This window comes from Rutilus rutilus, assembly GCF_951802725.1.
Source record: "Rutilus rutilus genome assembly, chromosome: 20".
In the NCBI taxonomy this organism is placed as follows: Eukaryota; Metazoa; Chordata; class Actinopteri; order Cypriniformes; family Leuciscidae; genus Rutilus; species Rutilus rutilus.
In genome coordinates, this window is record NC_140225.1 from 31,388,911 (window position 1) to 31,398,976 (window position 10,066).

Sequence of the window (10,066 nt, forward strand, 5' to 3'; positions counted from 1 at the left end):
CGATTAATCACAAGTAACTAATATAAAAGTTTGGTAACACTTTATTTTACAGTGTCCTTGTTACTCACATATGTTACATGTACATACCATAGTAATAAGAGCAAATGATGCATAATTACATGCAATTAACCCTAAACCAAAACCTAATCCTACCCAAACCCTGTAGTAAGTACATGTTGTTAATTATTATTACTCAGTACTTAAATATATAATTACACTACAATGACACCTTAAAATAAAGTGTAACCAAAAGTTAGTGTATGTGTGTGTGTGTGTGTGTGTGTGTGTGTGTGTGTGTGTGCGTCAAAATTCCACAGTCAATAGGGAAACCAAAAAATATGAAATGTCTGTCATTATTTACCCTCCTGTCTTCCAAACTTGTGCAACTTTCTTCAGTGTACGAGAGGAGAATTTTTGAATAATGTGTCCGTCACTCTTTTTCATGTAATGCCAATAAATGGGGACTGAACACTCAAGATCATCATAAAATAACCTATATAATGGCTTACAAAAGCAGTCAATAAAACGCATAAGCTTTAATGTCTTAATCATCGGGCTGCTTCTCACATAAAGCTATAATATGGCTTCAAAAGACTTAAAAATAGCCGAACACATGTTGTTTGCGTTCCGTTTTGAGGCTTGATATCAAGTCACCATTCATTGTGTAGGCTATGCATGCAGACATTCTTCAAACGACCTTTTGCATTCCACAAAAGAACGAACGTCATACAGGTTTGGAGCGACTTGAGGGTGAGCAAATGACGACAGAATTTTTATTTTGAGGGGAACTATTCCTTTAAGTGTGAACCTTCGCTTTTCCACCGCAGCGAGCCGAGCGAACTGCCAGTCAAAGTGACGTCAGTCTCGTCGGAGTCGCGCTGAGGCGAAGTGCTGGTGCGCGCTCGGAGACCCCCGTTAACTGCGCGCACACGCAGTGTCACCATGAGCAGCAGTATATGGGGTGGATCTTAAATCATAACTGCAAGATGCACATTCGGCACATCTTTCTGAGCGCAGCATCATAGCCTTCCCTCGCGATCCTGAAGCCTTCACGCTGCACGAGACACTCCGGCTCGGCCACACTGCCTGCTGCTGCCCGGCGGGTAGGCGGAGGCTGGAAGGGGGAACACATCTATTTTCTGCTAATAATAATAAGCAACAAAATGAAGCGGAGAAAGATGGTGGTAGCGGCGGGCTTCTGCCTCTCGTTCCTCATGGGCACGCTGATGAATTTATTGTTCATTCCGGGATTCGAGCACCACGGCGAGCGCGTGCATCGCCACCACCAGCACGAGAAACGGCAGCAGCCGCAGCCCGACGCGGACTCTCCTGCCCGGCTTCAAATCGAGGACCTGACACCCTCCGTCGGGCGACTCCCGGAGCTCCAGCGGCAAATACGCGAGCGATTAGATGAGGTTCTGCGGTACCGCCAGAGACGCGCGCACTGGGTCGGCACCGGAGCGCTCGAGCGCAGGCGGCTCATGGACCTGGAGCAACGCGGAGAGTGGGAATCATACAAAGGAATCGAGAAAAACAATCATTACGATCAGTCTCGAGCTGTATCCATAGCAACAAAATCACACCGGGAGTTTACGCGCGAGTCGGTGCTCGGCTGCGGCAGTATTGATAACGTTACCAATGTCCAGTATCTGGGCTCGGGATACACGAAGGCGGTGTACAAGGCGGCTCTGAACAGCAGCTTCTCCGTCGCGTTGAAATCCGTCGATTTCGGGGGTCACGATATGGAGAATTGTGTGAAGAAATACGCGTCGTCGACAGACTGTTACAAACTCGCATCCTTCAAAATTGTCAAGGAAATGACGCTGATGGAGAGATTGCAGCACCCTAATATTCTCAAGGTAATGTTGATTCTATTTTAAACAAAGCACATAGATGAATTGAGCTAAACTCAAAATTAAATTCACATGTTGCAGCATTAGAACTGCAAATATATTGTTTAAAACGGGTCCATCATTATAACACGGTTGTTTCTTTTTATTCAACTTTTCACAATATGTTCTACCCAATTTTATGAGTTTTTAAATTATTACATTTAAACTCTTTTAATCGATGGATTTTGCAGTGGTTGGACTGGTTGCTAAAAACAAATTTTTATTAGACATTTTTTTTCCATTTAAACTTTAGCTGATTTATTTTTATCCACTTCACATCAGCTACACGGTGTCTGCAGAAACACTAAACCGTTAACTAGAAAGTTTTAGAAAAATATTTATCTTGCCTATATCCCTTTCTGAAATACAGAAGAAAAAAACATATTTACGTAATAAAATATATAATAATTTACATTCATAACATAAATATATCACTTTATAGGTTTAAGAATGCAAGTATATTTTTAGCCTAAGGTTTTTTTTTTTTTCTTTTTTTTTCACTCAAAGCCTGGTTAACTTCTGGGCTTCATGGCTGGACTGCAGGAAGACAGAAGATAAACGAGGGCTGTTAATTTCAGAGTCTCGTTCTCTTATGTTTACAAGAGCTGATTACGACTTCAACAACTAGACAAGCTCGTGTCAAATAAACGACACGACAGAGCCGCTTCTGATCGCCTTAAACCGGGAACCCGAAACACGCAGACAATGAGCCAATGCCCATTTTCAGTCATTGTTGATTGGGTGATAGTGCAATTACTAACACACACACCGCGGGCTTGTGTTGATTTTGATACTTCACGCGTAAACATTCACACTTGAGATCTCACACAGTTATTAAACACGCGGGTTTGCATGAGAAAGGCCTTTATGATGGACACTAATCGTTTTTCGTCTTTTGCTTTAGAATTTCTTTAACGAGCCCATTAATTACCAAACTTACAATACTGGAGTGCTCATGTTACACATATTATACTTCAACAATTTATAACTATGTAACTAACTAACTAATGATAACAGCGAGCATTAACAAACAGTTAAACCTAATTCCTAATGTTGTTTATTAATGTTACCCATGTAAACACAAGCTATTCATTTAAATCCACAGCAAAAATCAAAGTGATGAGTTCATATTACACTGATTCAGAAATTACTGATGAAGAAATTTGAGTTAAGGTAACACTTTATTTTACAGTGTCCTTGTTACACGTTACAACCTTAACCCTAAACCAAACCTAATCCTAATCCTAACCCTACATGTACCTACTTAATATTAATCAGTACTTAAATGCATTACACTGTAAAAAGCACACCGAATTTAATTCTGCATATTATGTCTATTATCCAAGATAGTTTATTTTTTATAAGATTGATAGGCGATGTACAGTGGAACAGTTCCCTCACAGTTGAATATGGCCATGGAGAGATGGTTTATGTCATTTCATAAGCACTAAGCGTTGATGTGGTGTTATTGAAGGCTTTATCAGAAGCTGTATTTAGATTGGGGCCGCCGGCCTGATTTCATTCTGTGCGCTCACAGCAGGGGACCAACGGTGCAGGACCCCAGTTTATCAACTCACACAAAAGACACAGTCATCCTTATTATATCGCAAACACATTATGATCACAGACAGCTGCCGTATAAATTCATAATTTCTAAATATCTAAAAATGAACAACTTTAAACATTAAACATTTGAGAATGAATTGACAGAGCAGACTGTAATCTGGTTTTGAAAAGATAGCTCAACATTGTTCAAAAAATATATATTTGTGACAGTCCGAGCTGTTGCATTTTTAAAATCATAAAAATATTGTGCAATGCATTAAGGAATAACATAATAGTTTTGTGTGAAACCAAATTAAATGTGGCCACAGCTTGGTCTTATTTTTATTGTATCTTTTGTATGAGTATGGAAATTATTTATTATTTTCTATTTATTTAGAAAGGTATATTGAAGCTTATTTTCTTTATTTCTAATATTATTATTTTTTTACAGCTATTCTCTTTTATATCAAAGAAAGAAATTCTCTTCATTTAAAAACATATAAACCTTTAAGATTTTTTTTTTCTTCAAAATGTGAAGCATTCTCTAATGTAAATTCTCTTATTTATTCATGATCTATTTATTTGCCCATCTAATTTGAATTAGCTTTGTTAAGCTTGACATAATAACACCTGATTTAGTCATTCACAACACTGACATCAAATAGCCAGTTGACCAGTTTTAAATGCTTTGTGGTTGCACTTTATTTTACAGTACGTGTACTTACAGTGCACTTACCAAGTAGTGGTAATATAAGATAACTGGTTAAGGTTAGGTTCAGGGTTAGTACCTAGTTATTATTATAATAAGTGCATAGTATGCACATGGTGAACAGGACTGTACAATAAAGTGCTTCCTTCTTTGTTGTAGTTGTTAAAAAAAGCATATATATATATATATATATATTTTTTTTTTTATTACATTTCTAGTCTTTTACAAATATCAAAATGTGTAAAAGTTGAGTTGAATATGGGCGTCAGCTCGTTCTGTAGTGCCACGTCTCACTCTCTGCCAGGAGCTTCAGAGCCGGCGCTTGGCTGTGATCAGGCCCTAGTTCTTACAACGTTCATAAATCAGCAAAACGACATAAATAATACCTCTCTCTATAAACCTATAATGATGGAACACATACACAGATATTCCTCACATGTAAGTATTAATAAATAACCCGTGCAGTCGACATCTTCGTCGGTTCTTCGCCCTCGCACCTAACCAATCAGGCCCAGAAGTGTTGCTTTTCATTTGCTTTGGCAGCCGCCACATCAGACAGAAATAAATGTCTGTTATTTTCTGAGTTGCGAGGTCAAAGTTGAGAAGATATGATCAGGCTGATTATCAGCAGGTCGGGTTCAGCCAGAGTGCAGAAGAAAGATCTGCACAGGTCTGAAGGAGCGAGGTCACACTCCGCTCGGCTTTCCAGTCTTTAACTAGCATGTCTGTCAAGCAGATCCCGTCTTCCTCTTACAAGCGAGGGCAACACCTGCTATATAAACAGTCATGATTGGTGGCGGTGGTGCTGGATCTGTGTGGACAGGGAGAGTGGGCTTATTCATGTACATGTCAGGAAGGGCATTTGCCATGTCAGCACTGACACCAGAGACACCAGAGAGAGAGAGATGCAAACTCCAAGCACCGAGTTTGGCCCGAACCCAGAGAAATCCTGCGGGATGTGATGGGACTAGTTAGGACTGAAAGTGAGGAGATGGGGTGGTGGAGGGATGCTGATAGACTGTCATAGAACAGAGGTAGGAATTGACAGGATTTACTAAAGACACGCAGTGAAAAATTTGTGCTGAAAAGGCGTGAACGGGGTTATTTTTGCAGCTGATCTTATTTCATTTGAATTTGTAGGAGTTTCCCTTTCAGATGCAAAATTTATGGGAGGAGAGTATTTAAATGAATAATGAGAGCTCATTTAATAAGGTTTGCACTCATCAGTTTACTGGTATTTGCGCCATTATTTACTGCCCAAAAAAAGCATGTCTTAAACCAGACGCTAACTGGTAGATTGTGTTGGTCATTATGGAAATGATCCGCCGTGTCTGTGTTCTTTAATGTGTGTGTCGTCAGTAGATCATGCGCTGAACTTTACACTCACATCTGCGCTTTTATGGGATTGCGCTCTCACGTTAATTTAGCCCTGTTTAGGAAATCTGGCCATTTGTGCTGTAGCATTTTTACTTCTTCTTCCACGTTTATTTGATTTAATATTTCCCAATTCTGAGAAAGAAAAAAATCACAACTGCAAGATATAAACTCTTTATATCCCACAATTTCTCAGAATTGTGAGAGATAAACTCGCAATTGCAAAAGAAAAGTCAGAATTGTGAGATTAAAAAGTCGCAATTACATAGTCCATGTTATAAATTAAAGTGCCACTATATGCCATTTTAAAGGTTCCTTATTTTGTTTTTAAAGTCTCCTACAGTAGATTTAGATGCATCAAAAGTCATACAACACTTAAATTCTTTCATAATATACATTGCCCATCACAACATTTCTCGAAGTCTGAAGAAGATTCAGTCTCTCTAAACCCCGCCTTTCTGAGAGCCTGCTCTGCTCTGATTGGTCAGACGGCCCATTCTGTTGTGATTGGTCGGCTGCTTACAGTCCATGTCAGAAACGAACAGTAACGATAGCATTGTTTTTTTTTTCGTATCAATTGCGTGAGTCCTCATTCTTTTGAAGCGCAGCAAAGTGGATTCCCAGCGCTGAAAACATGTCGACAACACAAACCAAACTCTTCCAGTCTCAGCTACAACTACAGTGTATGAGGGTCAAAGTAGATGTTGTTCACGGGCAGCCAATGAACACCATAGACTGACATTATGCAAATTTGTTACATTGTTACATAGGTTTGTAACAGGAAGTGAGACTGGAGTTACTGACGACTCGTTTCGGCAGTTCAGAATCGATTCTTTCTTTTAGGAGACAATAACTTTATTTGTCGTGCACTTTGGTCTTTAAAACTTTGCTGACCTTTGCATTCACAAACAGCACAAAAGCATAATAGTGGCACTTTAAAGGACTAGTTTGCAAAAAATAGCGCAGAAACTGGACAAGGATGAAACTTTTAGTGTGAATGTGTCAAGCAGCTGTGTTTATGTACGCTATCAAAAGAAGTATATTTTGAAAGGCTATGTGTTCGGCTGTACACATATGTGTTCACATTAAAACTGAAGAATGCTTCAGTATAGCTCCAAACAGCCCATATAAATTGTCCTTGTTGGCTATAAGTTATCTGAAGTCATACTCTTACGAGGAAGATTATCAGTACAATGAATAATGGTTTTTGTGTGTTACTTTTACAAAGCTATCATATGACTTCAGATGAATTGGAATAAAGAACACGAGCCATATGGACTAATTTTAAGGTGCTTTTTTTGTCCTCTCTGGAGCTTGACAGTAAAACTCAACATCCACTTTCCTTTCGTGGTAAAGAGCACCTCCGACATTCTGTCTAACGTTTCATTTTGTGTTTCATGGATGAACAAGTAGTGCTACAGAGTTGGAACAACATGAGAGAGAACAAACGATGCCAGCATGTTTTTTTACATTTTATGCGTGAACAATTCCTTTAAGTTCTTCCGAGTGTTTGTATATGGAAAGGCATTTGAAATGGTGTGTCGGGCAATCTGCAGAACAGCTTGGGGGCCTGATTAGGGGGTCTTGCACTGGGATTATGTTTACATTAGCATGTCATTCTGTTAACTCTTCAGATTCTTAGTCAAGTCCCAAAATACACACACACACACACACACACACTGCAGGGTAATCAGTAACCTGCTAATGTGAGCATGTAACATGTGAATGTGAAAGCTGGGTGTCCTAAACACAGAGGCCCCCAGGGTCATTTTTAAGATGGGAGTGAGACGGAGAGTTTTAGTGCTAGACGCAATTAAACACGGGTTAATACTTTAACCTCTCAGTTTGTCAGGAAGGAGAAGGCGACTGTGCTCCAGTCGACAGCAGGGTCACAGCAATTGTATATCTACGTTTAAAGGGATCCTATTAGGCTTTTTGTTCATCTTTCTTTAGTGTGTAATGTTGCTGTATGATCATGAAAAGCTCTGCAAAGTTACAAAGTCAGTGTCACTGTTTTTGAACTCCCTGAAACGCCTCCATTGTAGTCTTGAGTTTTCTTCCAGGAACAAACACGTCACAGTATTCCTCATTTAAATAATTCCCACCCAAGGCATATGCTAAATAAAGGGGCGGGGCCTGGTTGAGTTAGTTAGTAGCGTGTTGAAACTGGCAGTTATGGTAAGGGGCGGGACAAACACGCTCGAAGTCGACCAATCACAACACACTGCTCCAGCCGACCAATCAGAGCACGTTGAGCTTTTCAGAAGAAGGAGCTTCATAGAGACAGGAACTAAACTAAACTAAAAGCGAAGAGAGTAATAATGTAAAATATGTGTTTTTTGAACACATATACTAGTAGACCCCAAAACAAAATCAAGACTTTGATAAAGTACATAATAGGTCCTCTTTATAGTGTATAGTTCACCCAAAAATGAAAACTTTGCCATTATTTACTCACTCTCATGTCGTTCCAAATCTGTATGCTGTCATTTTTCCATGGAATACATTGATTTTGTGATAGTTTTGGGGGGAACAGAGGAGATGAATGTCACAAATGAGATTTCAACTTTTTCTTTTTTTGAGCAAAATGATTGGATGGACATGTTTATCCGAGTGTGTGTTTAAGGAGTTAGTGTCGGTGGAACAGGTTGGGAGTGCTGTGTTAATGACTGTGCTGAGAAAGGAGGATTGTGGGAGGAAAGGAGTCGAGGATGAGGATGAATTCCTCTGGAAGAGCTCAGAAACGCTCTGTCCTCCTCATTCTACATGGCCTCGCTCTCTGTTTATTTTACTGGGCAGGAACAGGTTGATGAGGAAACCAACTTGTCTCTTCCCATCGTGTGATCGCTTCACTAAAAAGATCCATGTGATTTTCAGAGCGCAGATTCACAGATTCGGAAAATAAATACAATGTGTAAACAGTTCAAGCTGAATAAATTTCATTGCACTTCTGTCATTGTGTTAGTTTATTGGAATTTAGATTAGAGGTGTTAGTCATTTGGACCTTGAAAGATCCCAAACTCATCAGCATTAACAACTGCTGAATCACGTCAAACACCAGGCACAGAACCAGGCATTTGAGGGAGAACTTCTGAAGCCTTTGAAAACTCTGGCAGTAAGATTTAACAATTTCACATTTTTCTGTTCAGACCTTAATAAGTCTCAAATCTGTTTAATGTTCACTGATCAATTTTAGAGGCAAGGGAAAATGACTCAGAACTTTTTCCAGCGGCGTTACTTCAGAAACTTTGATTAAAACAATGTGGTAAAAGTCATTCCCTGAACCGTTTATTCACTTTAGCTTTCCCTCTCAGAAACCCTCCACACACACACACACACACACACACACACACACACACACACACACACACACACACACACACACACACAGGTTTGAACCTGATCCCAGCTCTAACTCAGCACGCGGGCAGTACGCTCAGTGTCAAGCCCCTGTTACTGAGCAGCTCTTGTTCCCGTGGACAGTCCTGTCCTCACTGACCGTAGACGCTGGCTTCCACTGCCCACCACTATTTCATCTCTGGGCAAACATGGCCGTCTCCGTGGCCATTTTGATTTGCTGCCAGGGTGTCCTCATGAAACGATCGCGGTAGGGTTGCGAGTGAACGCGCGTTCATTTGTTAATGGCACCTAACCTAACAAAAAGGCCTTTGAGAACATGCATATCTGCACACGTGGCACCAGTGAGGAGAAGAGCTGACAAAGATGCTAGTTAGTGTCACGGAATGAAAATTCACCCTATTTATTTTCTAAATACATGTTATTGATTTTAATGTGGATATACTGTTGCATATGTTTTATCCCCTTACAGCCGACTGCAAGCTCTACATTCTTCCTTATTCAATAATCAGTTTCACTCGGATGTACATCACTATACGGAACAAAAGATCTGTTGATTGATACTTTCGTTTCATTGTGTCTTTTTAGCATTTTAAGGGACCATTCACTCAGAACATATTTTTGCATTCCACAGCTTTTCCATTGTTGTTCTGTCTAAACATGTGCTAGACAGACGTGCACACTTTAGTTTAGGGTACAATTTTCACTATTAACTAGTTGCTTATAAGCATGCATATTACTAGGATATTGATTGTTTATTAGTGTTTATAAAGCATTCTTATTCATGCCTTATTCTGCATGACCATATTCTTCATCCTTTATTCTAAAACTACCTTAGTAACTAATAAGCAATAATTAGAAGTTTTTTGAGGCAAAGGTCATAGGTAATAGTTAGTTAATAGTGAGAGTTGGAAACTAAAGTGTGACCTAAATTTCTTTATACGAATTTTCCTTCCTTTGCCGGTTTTCATGCTTTTGAGTGCAAGACAAAACCTTTTTTTTTTAGAAACACAATCCCTTTTTTAATTTCTGAATTACACTTTTTGTGCATTTAATTGTGGAAAATGTTCATTTTAAACTACGTTAGATTAGAACAGAAAAAATATTTATAAAACGGATTCTAATTGTATGCTATTGTAAAATATTTTTAGAACTCAATTTCTACATTTAAATAGTCTAGAGTTAATGA

The 10,066-nt window shown here is 39.3% G+C and overlaps 1 protein-coding gene across 1 annotated transcript in view; it reads left to right on the forward strand.

The window, feature by feature from the left end:
• Positions 1-860: 860 nt before the first annotated feature.
• Positions 861-10,066, forward strand: part of pkdcca (protein kinase domain containing, cytoplasmic a) — a 33,773-nt gene continuing 24,567 nt past the window's right edge. The window contains exon 1 of the mRNA XM_084391757.1: positions 861-1,859. Within this exon, the coding sequence (XP_084247883.1) occupies positions 1,164-1,859 (696 nt within the window). The 5' untranslated portion in view covers positions 861-1,163. The remainder of the gene's footprint in view (positions 1,860-10,066) is intronic.